This window comes from Hibiscus syriacus, unplaced genomic scaffold (genome assembly GCF_006381635.1).
Source record: "Hibiscus syriacus cultivar Baekdansim isolate YM2019G1 unplaced genomic scaffold, ASM638163v2 tig00111098_pilon, whole genome shotgun sequence".
Taxonomy (NCBI): Eukaryota; Viridiplantae; Streptophyta; class Magnoliopsida; order Malvales; family Malvaceae; genus Hibiscus; species Hibiscus syriacus.
The window spans coordinates 243580-261777 of NW_024062983.1; the positions used below are offsets into that span (position 1 = coordinate 243580).

The 18198-nt window shown below is 34.8% G+C and overlaps 1 protein-coding gene and 2 long non-coding RNA genes across 3 annotated transcripts; all 3 read left to right on the top strand.

Annotated features, from left to right (window-relative positions):
- Nucleotides 1-2480: 2480 nt before the first annotated feature.
- On the top strand, nucleotides 2481-6237 carry LOC120153103. Its single transcript, XR_005518759.1, has 2 exons — nucleotides 2481-5284; nucleotides 5974-6237. It is a non-coding gene; the product is annotated as an uncharacterized LOC120153103 (long non-coding RNA).
- Nucleotides 6238-7089: 852 nt separating this feature from the next.
- LOC120153104 lies at nucleotides 7090-8094 on the top strand. Its single transcript, XR_005518760.1, has 3 exons — nucleotides 7090-7245; nucleotides 7443-7499; nucleotides 7675-8094. It is a non-coding gene; the product is annotated as an uncharacterized LOC120153104 (long non-coding RNA).
- A 7777-nt stretch (nucleotides 8095-15871) lies between these two features.
- On the top strand, nucleotides 15872-16603 carry LOC120153114 (GATA transcription factor 18-like). The gene is made up of 2 exons (XM_039165113.1): nucleotides 15872-16312; nucleotides 16404-16603. The coding sequence occupies exons 1-2, from the start codon at nucleotides 15872-15874 to the stop codon at nucleotides 16569-16571; spliced, it is 609 nt and encodes a 202-aa protein (XP_039021044.1). The 3' UTR covers nucleotides 16572-16603.
- The last annotated feature ends 1595 nt before the right edge of the window (nucleotides 16604-18198 follow it).

Consider the following 18198-nt stretch of genomic DNA (forward strand, 5'->3'; position numbering starts at 1 on the left):
TTCATGCTTTGCGCGATTGCCCCCCAAGCTAACTCGGTCTGGGAAGTATTAATTCTAAATAACTTTTTTGCTTCGTTCTTCTCTGCTCCTCTTATAGATTGGTTAAAGGTCAACTTAGCTAAGATTTTAAATCTCAACTGTAGATTTTCATTGGCACCATCTCTTCAGCATCATCGCTTGGAGACTTTGGAAGCAACGAATCTGCTTCATTTTTAACGACCGAGTGTGGGCGACGTCGAATATTCTCCAATCAACGAGATCCTGGGCAAGTATCATCAAGCAGAACCAAGGAAGAAAAAAGTCTTAGTAGCAACCACAAGAACACCTACCAAAGATTCGTACCTACTACAACTATCCTGCTCAGCACCGATGGACCCATGGACTCGAGCTTTATAAAAGCCACTAGAGGGGGAGCTCTCAGGGACGATAACGACGAATAGACCACGGGCTACACAAGGATAATTGGTTGTTGCTCGGCTTATTACACTGAGCTGTTGGCACTCTTTGATGGTATGGAAATTGGTTGACAATGAGGACATCGTCACCTAGTTGTGGAGAAGGATAGCCTTGAAGCCATACGTAGATTAACCTCTCCTATCCAGGCGGATGAATCCACCAATCTCAAGCGAGTTCAAAGCTAAATAAATCGTCAGTGAAGCTTTTCTTTCGTCCACATCCCACGTGACATGAACAGACTAGTTGATGCCTTGGCTCGCATTGGTCGTGGAGTGTATTTGGGGCTCTTGATTTTCCTTCAGCCCCCTATGGAAGTGCAGAATATCCTTGCTTTTGGACAAAACCACCCTGAGTACAAGACTTGTTGATGTTTAATTTAGACAAAAAAAGAACCTGAGGTCCTTGAACTCTAAAAAAATAATAATGTGCCATCATCTTATCTTTCAAATCAATATGGCCCTCCAACTATAAAAAGAAACTTAATGTAGTTTTTTGACCAACGATTTTTGTCTTTGACCGACGATTCCGTTAATTCCTGCTATTATAAATTGGGTAAATTACACAATTCATCACTCGACTATCTTCTCTTTTCTATTTTGGTCACTAAACTCTAATTTTTTTAATTTAATCATTCAACATTTAAATTGCTCCTATTTTAATTATCACAACTTATTTTATTAATATTTATGTATGATGTGATATTTGTTATTATTATTATTATATTAATATATAATTAAAATATTATTAATTTTCACTCGTGCCTTTTTTCCAAATTACATTCAAAGCAAGAAGTTCAAAATCTTCTATAAAAAAATTCAAATACCCACTAAACAGTATTCCCAATAAACAAATATTACTAAGTTAATCTAACTGAAAATAAATCTCAAAGGACAACAAAATGAAATATCAACAAACCTAGAAAAAAGAAAACAAAGCAACACCCAAAATATGTGAAGTTAGCGAGGATACTTTCAACTGTGGCCATGCTCACGGAGCAGGGGTATTTGATTCTTTTTTTTGGGATTTAGTGGGTATTTGATTTTTTTTATGAAAGATTTTGAATTTCTTGCTTTGAATGTATTTTGATAAAAAGACACCCGAGGTTCTTGGGTTTTTGGCTGTTACTCTTTGAATAAATTAAAAAATTGAATTTAAATTAAAATGGAATAAAATAATAAAGATGGGGTGGGTTGTGATTAAGGGTTTTGGGAATATTTTTTATTTAAATACAAATTTTTAATTACTTTAAAAAATTTAATAATATTATTTTAATTATATATTTATAAAATAATAATAAATGTCATATTATACATAAATTTTAATAAAATAAATCATGACAATTAAAATAGGAGCAATTCAAAAATTGAGTGATTAAATTAAAAGTTTTTAGAGTTTATTGATTAAAATAGAAGAGAAAAGATAGTTGAGTGATAAATAATATAATTTACCCAATTTATAACAACAGAAATTAACGAAACCCTTGATCAATGACACAAAATATTGATCAAAGAGTTATATCAATTTTTTTTTTGAGATGGACTATATTAATAAAAAAAAATAGGATGAGGGTATATTAATTTTTTTAAAAAAAAAAATCAGAAATTTATGCCTTTAATTTATTTCTTTGCCTGTAGCAAAAAAGAGAGTTTAAAAACATTTTTATAATATTAAAATAATAATATATTAATTGAATACATAGGGAGGTCAAGTTGTTTGCGATAAGATCGAGCCCAACTTGCGTACTTACAACGCAGTTTCGCAAAATGACGTGTATCCAACTCATGTTTCACACGGCCGTGGTGCCCAAGTAAGAATTCGTTGTCTTTACCTAATTGTCTGGCTAATTCCTTTAATTCGCAACATACTTTTCTAAATGTTACTATTAAAAAAGATGTCGACTTAACACGTGGACGTATCTAATCCGTTCAACGTCCCACACTTTCTTATATCTCGACCGTTCATCCATGTCAAATACCCTATATAATTGAGGCTTTGTCCGGGTAGAGCCTCTCATTCTAATTAATTCATCTTATCTTTTCCTCCTTGCCGTATGGTTTTTGCTCGTTCGATTTTCGCATCGATGTCGTATTTCCTTTCTGGGATTCTGTCTTCGGATCCGCTCGCATCGGCCCAACAGCTCTTTGTATATTGTCTTACGATGAAAGGAGCGACGCTGTTGGATCTATGCCTTTAAAGGCCTTTGCTGCTGGCAAGGAAGCAAATATTAAATTGAAGGACTCCAGCGCTTCTGGCGGCCTTTGCACGTTGTTAATGTTTTATTATTTTAATTTTGTAGGGACGGTTTCATCAGCGGCTGAGTTTTGGTGGAGCATACCGTTTTTGGATGTAAGGTGGTGATTAACGAGGCATCTGATGTTTTGAGCCGGCGATGTGGCATTGACTGGGTTGTTTTTGAAAGGATGTGTAAGATGTCAGGGCAAAAGGTCCTACTGATGATATTTATTTGTTAGGGGACTGAGTCCCGATCTATCTTTGTCGTCCAAGACCTTTGCCATGGCGGGTGCGCTTGCATGGCAGGTCACCTGAACTTAATAAAATTTGTCTTTTTGGGTGTCTTCGAGGGGAGATCGCACGGGGTTTGCCCGGGTTCTCCCCTCTGCTGCGGTGTCGTATCGTGTCTCCTGCACTTGTGTTCCTTTTTCTCTTTCCCTTGCTCGCTTTCCATTTTTACATCATACGGCATGGACGCTTGATCCAACACCACCATCAACGTCAGAATAAGCTCATGAACTTCCAAGCCAAACTACTAGGTTATCTCTCGGCCAAGGTATTATTTTACATATTTTAATCCCACTCCGCCTTATCTAATTTACTTCAAAATTTAATTTTATTCTGCAAGTAGATTTACCATTAACATAGATAACATGAAACGGTAACAAATACTAGTTTTTAACATATTAAGGGGTTTAATGAGATTGAATGGTGAAGGGTACACATGCATGGTTTTTAAATTGTTCATCACCCTTCAATCTTTGTTTTCTAAAATTACGCGGCCCTGAATTATTGATTTTCTTTCATAATTTTTTTCGTAGAGAATATTATTTTTAAATAAGCTGTCTAATTTTAGATTATTTGATTTTGGTAATGTTTTATCCCATCTTAGCAAGTATAATAGTAAAAACATAAATTGAAATGTTCTTTTTTAAATTTAATATATTTTCTTTTATTAAACCTGCTTAACGTGAAAGTCCAATTTAAAGCATTATTACGGGAGCTAATTGAAATAATTGTATGAAAAATTAAATTGAGTTAAACCTGCGGATGTTAAGTTCTTATTTAGTAGATCTTAACTGTATATTATTGTTCTATAAAATCAATTATTATATTTTAATATGTTTAAAATGATGGTATAAGTTCATTGAGGATACACTGGCTATGATCTCCATTTTTATCTCAGAGAAGTTACTCTCAACGTAATTGAAGCTTTTAAGGTTCGATCTGCCAACTTCACAGTTCATTGAATTTTCAATTTTTTCAGTCTGAATTCCATTTCTTTCTTTTCGTTTGTTATTTACATTTCACTTTTATTAGCCAAGTGCGTTCCCTAGTATTTCAGTATTCTTTTTCTAGTGCGTATTGGAACTGTATACTATGATAGGAGTTTTGTATGTAAGTTGATGCAGCATATGTATTTGCTTGTATGTAGCATTTTGTTGTTGTTTTGGTCCTTGTACGGGTTTCTGATTTCATCAGCTTGAAAGCAAGTGTTCCTTCACTCTCTGAACAAGATTCCGATGGATTATGTCACAGCAGCTGGTGTAATGATGTTGGGAGGTATTTTTGGATTTACACTATTCCATCATGTTACATGTTGCATGTCTAATCTTTTATAGAGAAACTGGCAATCAAGGCATGTGGGATGAAGTGTTTGTTGGGTATGGATTGGTCACGGCACGTAAGGATGTTGGGAGGTATTTCGTATTTACATTATTCCATCATGTTGCTTCTTCTCTTCTTTTTCATAGAAACTGGAAATTAAGGAGTTTGTGGGTCGCAGCAGTGAGCGTAATGTTGTAAATCCAGAAATACCTCAACACACTTACATGTTGAAAGTTGAAATCGAAAGATGCATGGTCAAAAGTTAAAGTTTGATACCGAATATGCATTAGTCAATTTTAGTGCAGTTTTTGTTGGACTAATGCATGTTAGGTGTCAAACTTTGACTTTTGACTATGCATCATTCGGGGTCAACTTTCAACACGTGGTGTTGGAGGTATTTTTGGATTTATACTTTTCCAATCATGTTCCGTATTGTGTATCTTCTAATTCTTGATAGAAACCAGAAATCAAGCTATGCTGGATGAGGTCTACCTCTGCAGAACTTGGTTGTTGCAGCGAGTATAATGAAGTTGGGAGGTATTTGGGATTAAAGGTTCTTCCCATAAAGATGCTAGGAGGTATTTCTAAATTTACAATATGCCATCATGTTCCATGGGTCTTCCCTTTTGAGTAACACAGGGAATCAAGGTATCTGCGGTGAAGTGTTTGTGTATATAGCTTGGTTGACATTCAGGGTTTATGCTGGAAGTCATTTGGAGACTTGGAATTGAGCTGTGGAGGCATTCAATGCAGAGTGGCAGGTAAAATTCTGTGAAGATTTTCCATACAGATGCAATTGTTGAAGCGTTGAAGTCATTATGCAGTGATGTAGTGAGATTAGTTTTGAGGAGCTTCTGTTGTGGAAGATTGATCGAATTCTGAAAGAGGTACATGCACACCGTGTAAACCAGTTCCTTTTACATAGTGAAGATTTTCAGTGGACTACGGTCCCGTGGTTTTTCCCCTTAATTATCAAGGGGTTTTCCACGTTAACTGTGGTGTTTCTTTTTTTGTTTTGTTTTTGTTTTCATGTTTCTGGCTTTTATGTTGCTCATTATCTTGTCGACAAACATTTCAAAGCCTACTTAAATTCTTCGTTTGCTGTTTTGATAAGTGCATATAGAAGGTATGGTCATGTGCCACTTTATACTCCCAGTGAATTACCTTTACTTGAACAGTGAGGCAACTTGGTGCAGGAATTGGATCTCTTAAAGGCCGGAAGGTTTTATATTTTGAATTTTTAGATTAATTTATAATGAGAGTTTTATTTTATATTTCATACATCATATTTCTTTTTCCCACTCCCCGTATAGCTTGCATTTTCATTTGCAGCGTTAATATGAACTAATTAATTAGCCGATTATTTTGAAGTCCTCTCTATATATCATTTTCCCCCATTAAACTGATCTTTTTACGAATCAAAAACCAAAACAAGGAACAAAGTATATGTTCACGCATTTATTGAAGACAGTAAGGCCGGTGATATTAAGGGGAAAACGACGGTATACAACATATATGGACAAGGTAAAAAAAAATCTCATTTTTGGTGGGAAGGATTTATCAAGTGGACTTTATAATTACTACTAGAATTCAAGTGCGGTGTATAGTTTATTCCGTGTGGCGCAAATAAAGGAACAAAAATATGAAATTCATGCGCGTTAATTTGCATGTGTCCAGGAAGATCTGTAAGCTCAAAATGGCAGAGCGCTCAATCCCAACTAGAGGTTTTGAGAGGTTGGTGGTTCGAATCCATCCAGATCTGCTCTTTCTCTCCCTACATTAGTTTCAGGGTTTTATTAAGTAGTATATATTAAGTAGTACTTAATCTTATTGTTGTGAAATTTGGGATTTAGGATGACTTGCGTTATTCATTAAAAGATTGTAAGGAGCTTTTTTTTAATAAAATTCCATATAATGCTTGAATAAAAAGGTTAAGATCAACTGATGGTACAATTTTATAATTTTTGATTGGTTGTTGTATAGACTCTTATAATAAAAAAAAGTTAAGATCCTCTAATGATACAAATTTATATAAAATTTAATATATTTTCATAAAATGTGGTATTTTACTAGTATAATTAGCGTGACATAATTTTATTTTCTAAAAATTGCGATGTCATGTGAATATTTCAAAACATAATAAGTCTGGAAATAGGAAAAAGAGATAACACTTATGTACGTATAAAATTGTCGCTGAAAAACTCATCTATCAAAAGTCAGATGTGAGATCTAAATCGTTTTGAATTAATTAAGCGAAATCGGGCAACTAAAAAATTTGCAAGACAGCTGGCTTCTTTGGGGGTTAGTCGAAAGATGATCGTTAATCTTTAAAATAAGGGAAAGTAGTCCTATGGGAAGAAAGAGAACGGATATATGAACAATTGTTTTCGTGAGTTATCTAATTAACCCAACCAAAAGGCATGGCGTTATATTAGTATTAATTACATTATAATTTTTTTATATAATATATTATGAAACAAATGAATATGAATCAAATATAAAAATTTTAATATAATGTCAACTATAGCTAAATTGTATCTATTAAGAATTACGATTAAGTTCGAACAATGTTATTATTATTATTTTAATATTAGATTTGTATCGTTTTTATTATTTTAATGATAAAATTTCAAAATATTTAAAAATAATTAAATGATTAAAATAAAAAAGCGATAATGATAAGGTATAATAAATAATTCCCAATTATATGTCTGGATTTAAACATTGGGTAAATTATGCATTTGGTACTTAAAGTTTGACTTTAGGTATAATGATTATTGCGAATTACGAATATCTGGTGAAGTTCTCTCTCTCTTGGTTATTTCACTATTGAAGTACGCGATAACGTTAACTAATCCAAATTCCTTCGCAATAATCGACGTGGCTCCGAATTTCGTTAAAATCAGCCAGTGGAGAAGCACCAGGAGCTTATATGCGGCGTTTTTGCAGGTTCCGATCTCTCAACTTGTTCTTGCTTTAGCTTGTGATTAGTTTGAATTTCTCTGCCTGGATCGTTTGAACCTCGTTTTCGTTTCCTGCAACCTTGTTCGGTATTATACCTACTCGATTCTTCTTGAATTCGTACTTATTGTACTTTTTTTGACTTTTCTTTTTTCCCTTTCATTTTTTTCTTACCTTTTTAACAGTCTTGTGCAGTAGAGCTGAGAACGTTAGCAATTTCATAGATGCGGAATCAATTTTTGGTCCGTAAATTTCTTTCATTTTCTATTTTTTCCCATTGTTCTTGGAAGACTTGACATCGATCTATTTCCATTAACATTCTCCTCTTGATTAGAACTTTTGTTTGAATCTTGTCAATAACTGCTATAGCTTTAGTACGAGAATTCTGTTTAATTGTTTCATAATTCTCACTTGCAGGATAGTCGCCTTGTCTACAAGCATTTTGCTACTCTTTACTTTGTGTTTGTGTTTGATACTTGATAGTTCTCAGAATGAGCTAGGCGTGCTTGACTTGATACAAGGTATCTTGGGAAATTTCATTTTAGAATTTACCTATAATGGACTAATCAATCTATAAAATGTGGTTCTCGTTAGTTATAGCCCTTTCCAGATCAAGATTTGAACTTAGTCAGTATTTGGAGATGTTTCAATAGTCAATACTTAAATGTTGCATTATTGATATAATGCTTTGTAATCATTATAAACATGCTTTGTAATGATCTTGTAATCATTATAAGTTGAATTTTGTTTGGATTTTGGAAGCACCTTTTTATGGAATAGATTTTGTTATCTGAGCATTTAATAATGAACATTGATTTTTGTGTGCTGGAATCAGCTATAAGCCTATAACTGTTGTTTTGTCAGCCTGACTTTGTTGCATTACCTCGGTTGTCTTTTAAGTGGAAAAGTTCGATTGTCATTCATCTTTTCTGTATGAACTATGGTATTGTTTTTAAACTGTAAGATTCAATGGATTCTTGGCTCTAAAATCGCTGTTTCTTTTTTCTGACCAGAACAAATTAGCAGGTTTGTCATACATTTCCTTACAGAGTAGAAAGCTATAAACAATAATTATTGATTTTTTTGAAATGATCATTTTACTTTCTTTCGATATGATGCCTTCAGTTTTTGTGGAAACGTTGGACAAATGCTTCCAGGATGTTTGCCAGCTTGACATTGTGTTAAATTACAGCAAGGTTGTATCTCTCATCACTAATATCTTCATCTATTGAGTGCTGAACATAAAGTTCATCTTTATTTATAGTTTGGTTCTTTGAAATGCAAGAGGATGGCACAGCTAATTTTACCAATAATGATATTGTTGCAAAACATTTATGGGGTATGCCTTGGGTTCCTAACTTAGTTGACGATAGGGAAAACCTTCTTGTGGTTCCAAAAAGTCCAATTATCATGGAGCTTGCCTAGAGTAACTTTAGAAAGTTAGCTTTGCCTAAGTTACCTAGTATTTTGACTCGATCACCATGTAGCTTGCTGAGTGTAACTTTTGAAGTTAGCCTTTCCCTAGTTGGTATTTTGATTTGGTAGCTCATATAGTTCTTGTTATAGTCAATATAAAGTTTCTAGTTAAGATGAGCATTATTGCCTTTTATGCAATGCTAACCAAGGAATGGCTTTTGAATAAGCTCAATTAGACACTTCTTACGACTTCATTTCAATTTCCTATCCGTGCCTTCAAAAATGATATGAAGTCCCTATAATGCCTCCTTATGATAAGATTCTGATTTAGATCTACTTTGCTAAGTCATTTTTGTTCCTCACCGACATCGACCTCATCAATGTCTTCGTTTTATTCAAATCTCCGATGACACTTTGCAGGTACACACTATCCCGGACGCAGAGGCGGATGCACTAAGATCTCATAGAGGACAAGTGCATCCTATTATTTTTGAAAAAGTTGTTAAATTTAATTTAATGAGTTAAGAAAAAAAGAAAAAAAATTTAAATTTTTGCATACCCATTAATTTTAAGAAAATAAAATTAAAATTTTGGAACCCTATTCTTAAATTTCTAGTTCCGCCAGTGCGTGGAGATGCTTTTTGGAGTGGTGGAAACAAGTTCATCAGAAATTATGGAAGCAGTTGAAGAGATTTCAAAGTTCTTTCTCTATCCTTGCGTCCTTTTTCTTGTGTGTAAAGCATGTACATGATGCCAGTTTTTCCACTTTTGCAGTGTATTTTATTCTTATTAACAGATGAACTGTAACCATGATGTAGGTTAGAAGCTGCCTCAAATGCCATCACACTCGTTCCAAAATCTGCTTCTGGTTGGCCAAGTAGGTATTTTTAACATTCAAATGCTGTTAAAATTGGTTGTTGAACTATTTACCGTCACTGTGAGTTGTTAAGTCATAATAACATTACTCTCTCTAATCGATAATTTGTTCAAATAAAAAAATATCAAAGACGAAACATCTTGGGAGAATATCAATCCTTCGAAAACCTTCATCACTGATAATTCATTTTTTTATAAGATTCTATCAAATCGACCTATCAAATATATATATAAAATTTATTACCTGTTGCTGGCTACTGGCTGCTGCCATGCATGTTGAAGAAACAGGGACGTGACTTCCAATCGACAAGTTTCTTAATCGTCCTAAAAGAGTTCCAGAAGAATACTGTTGCTTGCATCAGCAAAAGACCGACTGATTCCAAAGCCCACTGTTCTGTTTCTCTTTCTCTGACGTCAATTATCATACAGGGGTGTTCATGGTGATATAATATTAATTAATCGTGACAATTGAATATATATATATTTGATTAACTTGACCCGAATCCGATTATCCGTAACGATTTACTTGAACCGAGACTTGAAATAGACCCAAACATGATGATTCAAGTTTGACCCGAAAATCAAAAAAATTGAGCCGAACCGAAACCGATCCGAATTTAGTCAAAACGAAAGTAACCCGAAATGAAAACATCCCGAACTAAAAATAATCCAAACCAAGAATAACTCGAATTTAATTTATCTAAAATAGCTCTGAACCAAACATTGACCCGTTTTAACCCAATAATTGAATATAAATGTATAAACATATTAAAATAACTTATTAAATTGATTTTCAATTTATTTAAATCAAATTATGAATTATTAATGAGTTAATTGCATTATATGTCACCAATCTATGACTCTCATTTCAAATTACTCCCTAAACATTTAAATATTTCAATTTCATCCTTAAACTATACCTATTATTCTAGATTAGTCCTCAAACTTTTAAACATTTCATTTTCATCCCAAGCTATGATCTTCATCCTAAATTGGTCCCCAAACTTTTTGAATATTTCAATTTTATCCTAAATTATTCATATATACTAATCACCAATGTTTTTAAAACCGGACTGGACATTAAACCGGTGAAGGAATTGGTTCACTGGTTCAATCGGGTTAAACCGTAGTTGAACCAGATTATAAAATAATAATATTTTTTAAAAAAAAGTTTACATAATATTCAAAGCAATATATATATATATAACACTCTTTAAGTTCACAATATCAAAAGGTATAAAAATATCATAAGTCATAACATATATAAGTTAAATATCATAATATCAAGTGAAACAAAATGATTCAAATCAACTACAACATAATATTTAAGGTCAATACCTAATGAAATTCATCAACAACTAAATAAAAAAAGTACATAATTGATACAAGTATCAATCATCATAATATTCATTGAAATTGATTCCCTCAAATTCCAAAATATTGAGAAAAGCTTCTTCATTAGTTGAACTACCACCACCATCACCGCTTTGAACTTGAAACTCCATAGCATCACTTTGAACTTGAAAGTTCACAACATCAAGTCTTCATCACCTAGCAATATGATAAATAAATACAAAGTTAAATTTAAATTCCCAAATAATACTTAACAATTAAAAGTAAAAGTGTAAAACATATTAAATAATAAATATAATTATATAACTAAAATAAAGAAGTAAAGATTAACCTTCATTGTTTTTTATGATAATTATATAACTAAAATAAAATTGGGGCTGAAAAAAATTATAACAAACGACGTCGTTTTGTTTAATTTTTTTAAAAAAAAAACAGAACCACCGGTTCACACTGGTTTTGCCGGTTCCCAACCGGTTCTTTAGCGGTTCATTACAAAACTGGTTTTGGAGGCTGACCAGACCGAACAAGCAATCGGTTCCCGGTTCAACAGGTCTAACTGGCCGGTTCGATCCGGTTTTGATAACATTGCTAATCACATCTCTTGTTAATATAATCATTAGACAAGTTATATTATTATATGTTTGAAAAAAATTAAAATTTAGGTTAAACTATTGGTGAAATGAATTACATATTTGGATCAATTTGGGGATGAAATTGAAATATTTAAAAGTTTAGGGACCAATTTAGAATGAGATTCATAGTTTGGGGATGAAATTCGAATGTCCAACAGTTTAAGGACTAATTTAAAATGATAATTGAATTTGAATGAAATTGAACAAAAATGATAAGATATAAAGAAAAGACACATTTTTACAAAAAAAAAATATCAATAATTCTGTATATACTTAATTTGACTTATACTCGACTCAACTTGAATTGATTTGAAGATCCAAAGTTGACCCAAACCAAAAATAATTAATCAGATATTAATTCGGCCCAAAAATCAACCGATCCAATTTAATCCGATCTGAAATTAACCAATCCGATATTGACACAACCCAATACCCGAACCGACTTGACTTTTGTTTTGAAAGGGAGAGTTTTGTATTTGATAATGATTATAAATATAAAACAAAAAATAAACATGACTCTCGCTAAAAAAATCTCCCTACACTTAATTGGAGGAAAACACGTAAATGTCGGGAAAAGGATCAGCAACCAAATACAATCACATTGGTCTTAACTAACATACGGAACAACCCTTAGACCAAAAACGACGAAACGAATACTTAACCAACTGTGCACCATTTCGAAAAACATAACGAACTACTGCCCATCGCCCATTGAATGCAGTTCCCAAACTCATCCTTTTATAGGCTTCAGCAAATCTGTAGAGAACGACACACTAATGCCAGGAAAGGTTGCCACGAGAATAGACGAGCAAAAGACCTCACTAAAGCACATAAAATCTCCACTCACAAATGGCCTCAGCATACTTTCCAGAACAAGCCTAAGCTCAAATAACTTCACCCCCATTGACACCACAACAAACATATTATACCATAGAAGCCACATCAACTAATCATACAAACGACCAGGCAGCATAACCCTTCTTACCATCGCCAGAACAAAGAAAACACAAAGGCAAAATCATAACAGAACGAGTAGACCCAGATCAGACCAAGGGGAACAATCAGGCTCGTATATAGACTACACAGAGTAAATATGCAGCAAGACAACAATCACACACAAACAATACAGACCTCAGCCCTTCACCACAACATTTATGGGAGATCGAAGGAAATCAAGGATATATGGACAGCAAGTGGGCCATTTGTTCTTGCACCAAAATCCCACCCTCAACAACCCTTATCGAACACTCGGTCTTTAATGAAACTTTTATGAATGAAGAAGGCTTCATACCCGCAAGATCTAAATTAGCAATCGACTTGTGAGTTCCAAAATGACATCTCGCTCATCCCCTTTAAAATGAATACCAAGCTTCTATCCAAGTGGCCAAACTCTCTCAGCTTCCATGATGATTAATTTTTCCAGTTATTAATATCCGAATCAGACCAAGAACTATCACCCAAATCGCGTGAATCAAACCGTTCCTTAGACCTTATTTTCTTTAGAGCTTTATCCTTCTTTTTTTCCTATCGGCTGTCGATAAAGACTTGTACTGAATTTTCCCAATGATTTATATTTTTTCTTCGGATCAATCTTGGAAGAAATCTTCCCGACAGACTCCGAAACAATCTGATCAGACTCAAATTCCACCTGCCTCAACCCTATATTACTAACCTCCTGTAAAGCTTGCCTAGCTCCCGTACTTAATAAAACCTCAACCGCAACTTGAACGATACCTGGCCCAACTAATTTAATATGAATATTTCCCTCTGCCGTTGTTTCCTTTGCAAAGGAGAAAGGACCCAACAATGGACACACTTCACGTGAAACAATGTCTGCAGCTCTCTCCCTCAAAACCATGTTGCAAGGAGAAATATTAATGCTAAGGGACCCACTTACATTATTAACAGAGCCCCCATAAAAAGCTGCATCATTATGTGCCCCATGCGTTAAGGGGCTGCAGCTTTCACAATGCAAAATTCTACCAAGATTGCCCTCTCGTCTGCCTCAACCATGGAGACTCCAGGAAACTCAGTTACTACCTGACGATTCAACTCCAACAAAGGGGGATGACATCCTCACAGACGCAGCTCGAAGAAATATCTCCCATAGTTGGCGACGTCGTGCCATTAGCTCCGTGAACAAGCGGGGAAAAAGCTGCATCATTATCCTCCACCGCCGACGGCTCCTCCCAAACTGAAACCGGATCAAAACACGGTTCAAACTCAGATACACTAATAGAAAACAACCAGTTCCCCACTTTCAACTCAATACAATCTTCGATTCGAGCTTGACACTCAGTTATAATTTGAAACAACGCCCTGTCAAATGAACCAGGGTTCAAAGTCTTCTCGTCAATGGAGATAAGCTCACCCCACTTCCCAGCAATGCTTCGAAATGTCCATTGGCTCCACGCCATTGGAGGAATCCCTTTACACGAGAGCCACGCACGGCGACTTCTACATTGAAGCTTTTCAGACCAAGCCTCCACCTTCTCAAAACATTTTTCCAATGCACAGATTTGGTTTGTTAAAGCCTCATCCCTTCTTGCTTCATCTTCAAAGATGATTGATACTGCCAACCCACTCAACCTCATAATCCTCGGGCCTATAATACCTTCTTTGTGCATTTTAATCGCTAACTCTTTATCCTCAAGAAGTTTTTGCACCAACCTACAATGCAATCTTTAAGGACCACTAGTTTATCCTCGTCAATGGAGCCTTCAACCGGGGGCTTCAAGCAAGAATAATCCATCCTCATGTTTCTGGTTATGGGATGTTGTAGGCCAATGGATTTATTTCTCTAAACCGATCCGACTTACTATATACTCAAATAAAACTGAAACCCAAAATAAACCCATCCGACTTGAACTCAACCCTACTTATCATTGATCGGAATAAAATTAAAATATAAAATTAACTGACTATCCCAAACCTGACCCGAATTAAGTCTAAACCTAAATGATCCCAACCGAATTCGATCCGAATGGCACATGGCAAAATCTAACCGGAAATCTGGTGATGATTGTCATGTCTCATGTCTAAAGAAAGAAGGAGTCTGACGTCTGTCGCGCTTTATTTTGGCAGACCAAATAGGACAAAGGCCAAGGTGGAAATTGTAATTTACACTTTAAAATTGCAAAGCTGACCATAATCGGGGATGACCAGTCAACAAATTCTGAAAACGGGAATAATAAAACGGAATGTCGGAAGCTTTCAGTAAGATTAAAATTTATTGATGTTTGTTAAGGTAATTGACACCCAATACATATGTTAGTTAATCGAATATAGTCACTGGTATTTTTAGTATTAGTGAGTTTTTGTACCAGGCTTAGATCTTCTTGCGTATTTCCTAGTCAAAGTGGCAGTGGATCGTCCTCCTTGTAAATAACAACCATCCCTATCCCAACGCATTCTGTGCCTTTTTCTTTTAAGTTTCGCATTTTCCTTTTTTTTTTCAAACAAAAATTAAGATTACATGGGGAGTAAGTTTTAATTAATTATTATAATATTTTTTATACAAAAGATGTAGTGATCTAGAAACAAAATAAAAGCTAATCTATTGCATGTGAACCATGTTCAGTAATGACAAAAAGACGATGATAGGTAGATTATAAAACTGTTCATGGTTGCATCTCGACTTGTTTTTTCTTCACGTCTTTTGTTCAAGTATATAAAATTATTTTTATATACTTATGTATGCTATAACCTTATTTAAAATTCTTTATCCAGTGTTACCAGACCAAGCTTAGGCAAGTTTAGCTGCTTTGGATAATGGAGGGATTAATGGTTTTGATGTTCAAGGTTCTTTACTTCCTTTTTTTTTCTAGACGAAGAACAAGAACATAATCTATTAACACCTCTCTTTTTTTTCCCTTTTAATGTATTAAGTTTTCCAAGATCTTGTTGTCTTGGAATAATTCCACTTATTTTATTTTTGGGTGTATACGAATTATGCTCATTCTGTCCATTTGCATTTGACGACAAGGTGGACTGCAGGAGCTGACTGGTATTTTGCCATTTTATTAGCTTTATAGAGCTACGACAACAACTCTTGTCATTCTCACTCTCGTATGTACCATTAACCTCTCTTACTTCAATTATTCAAACACTATATTATTGAACTTCCCTCTCCGTTTTCACTGTTTGACTAGCTCGATAGTACGGCACTGCCATTCCCCTTTAAGTACTATAAACTCACATTCCCCTCTCTTTTACAATTGCACTATCCTTCCTTTTCTCTTATGTTTTCTCTCATTTGCAGTTTTTGGTTGATTTCGTCAACATTCTGAACGATGAAAGGGTGACATATAATCATAGGGAACGGAAAAAATTGTGAAATGATGCACAGGTGCAGTAATTCTCAGGGAAACATGGCTTTCGGTTTATGTTCATGTGGTGTGTTTCATCATAGCCAAAGCAACTCCTTCTCGGTGCCTTTTTCCATGCCGAACCACAAATATTTCGATGAAACAGACATGCACCGTTTCACGTCCCCTTCATCGTCTTCTTCCGTCGATTGCACTCTCTCGTTGGGAACTCCATCTACTCGGCTTTGCGAAAACAACGGCAACAAGCGTTTCCGCCATGAGCGTCACTCTTCTAGCTTCTGTTTGCAGGACAAGAACATACACTGTTCGCAGCAAAGTGCAAAAGGTAGCCGTGGAAGCAATGGGAATAGCAGTAGCATCTCGGGCAATGATGCTCTCTTAGCTCGCCGTTGTGCTAATTGTGACACCACTTCTACACCACTTTGGAGGAACGGTCCAAGAGGTCCAAAGGTATATAGAGATATTACAATTAAACACTTGTTTCATTAAAAACAAGCACAGTTTCAATGAATCTTCATGGTTCTCTTTTGTTTAATTGTAGTCACTTTGCAATGCTTGTGGAATTCGATTCAAGAAAGAAGAAAGAAGAGCAGCAAAAGCCAGCAACTCATTAGGTGCAGCGGCTTCAATGTATTCATGGGTTCATCATCCGCAAAACCAGAAAATGCCATGTTTCTCGTCGCCCGTCAATGTATTCTGGTTCATTTGATTGAGATTCTGATACTGGGCATTCCCTTTTCTTTCTTGGCCAACAAGCCTTGCCCACGACTTTAGAAGATAAGATTCATAAGAAGACAATAAAAGAAGAAGAAAAGAAACCCTAGCACCTCATTGACTGTCAAGATCATGCAGGCAATGACTGGAACGTTTCACAATAAGGATGTTGTCGATGTCTATATGGTCTTAGTTTCGCATCGTCAAACTTAAGCACTGTTCGTTTACTGTTTTTCCTGATGTAACGTGTTAGCTTATATATGAAAACGAGACGGTGCTTTTCTTTCTTTTCATGCTATATGAACTGGAGTTTATTTTAATTATCCAAGACCCTGGAATCTGAAGTAACTTCTTGCTGCTCTCCGAATTTCCAACTGAAGAAACAGAGGAAAGAAAAAAATGGGTTTTCATGGCTGATTTTTTCAGATAATTCTATTGAGAATTTTATTTCGTAAAATAATGTACTCTCGGAATTATTTCTTCAAATAGGGTGATTACTACAGTACACGCCGAAGACGCATTGCACTCCATGTGTCTCTCTCATTTCCCCCGAAAACGCATTGCACTCCTTGCATCTCTCCCTTGCATGCACAACCCTTCATTCGCCAGTGACACCGCCCCTGCATGGTAGTCTGCATGCGTCCGTGACACTGTCCCTACATGGCAGTCTGCATGCATCAATAACAACATCAATAATAGCAGCAATAATGCTGCAATCATGGGTTGGTTGGATTAGTTGGGTAATAATGGGGTTGAGTTGTTATTATATAGGGGAGTGTATGGGAGGGAAGGGACACCGGGGAGAAGAAAGAAAAACATGAGAAAGAAAAAAGAACAGAAAAGAGGAAGGAAGAATAATAGAAGAAAATAATCAAGTAAATTAATTTTTTTTATTTTTTTTGTTGACGTTTTAATATCTTACTGAGTTTAGATTAAATTAGTTTCGTTTATAATAATATTTATATTAAATTGTTAATATTATTAAAATTATTTTTTTTACAGATTCGTTGAAATGACAGAACAAAATCAACTAATTAATCTTGATGCTCAACCTATTTCTAGCCATTTGGTAGTGATGGTGTTATTATTATTTAATAAATATTATTATTTGAGATAAAAATATTATTAGTAAATGGTAGAAGTTTATTTTATGATTAATCATGAATATTATAATTATAGGAAGACGAGCAGTGACTCCTCCATCATTGGATCAATATTCTTACTTAGCCACACACTTTGATTGAAGATCACCTGGAAGAGGTTGAATTTTATTATGTTACATTTGTTTGGGAGTAAAAGTTGGTCTCGGTTTTAATAAGTGCATTGATTGAACGTTGGAGGTCAGAAACACATACATTTCATTTTTTGTGCGGAGAATGCACGATAACCCTAGAAGATGTGGGCTTCCAACTTGGGGTTCCAAAAAATAGGATACTGGTGGTGATGAGAAATGATTACAATACCGTGGAAACACTTTGCAATGAGTTTCTAGGGCAGACGACAGTAAGCTCATATTTAAAAGGGTGGCGTTTGAAGCTGTCGTGGTTGGATGATCAATTTCAACTCCAAGAAAATAGTACCCAAGAAGAAATTGTATATGCAACTCGAGCATATATCTTGCA

Bases quoted from the DNA above. Each gene is read 5' to 3' on its own strand.
- LOC120153114 (XM_039165113.1), top strand. From the start codon at position 15,872: ATGATGCACAGGTGCAGTAATTCTCAGGGAAACATGGCTTTCGGTTTA. The intron at 16,313-16,403 runs GTATATAGAGAT...GTTTAATTGTAG, and splicing joins ACGGTCCAAGAGGTCCAAAG to TCACTTTGCAATGCTTGTGG.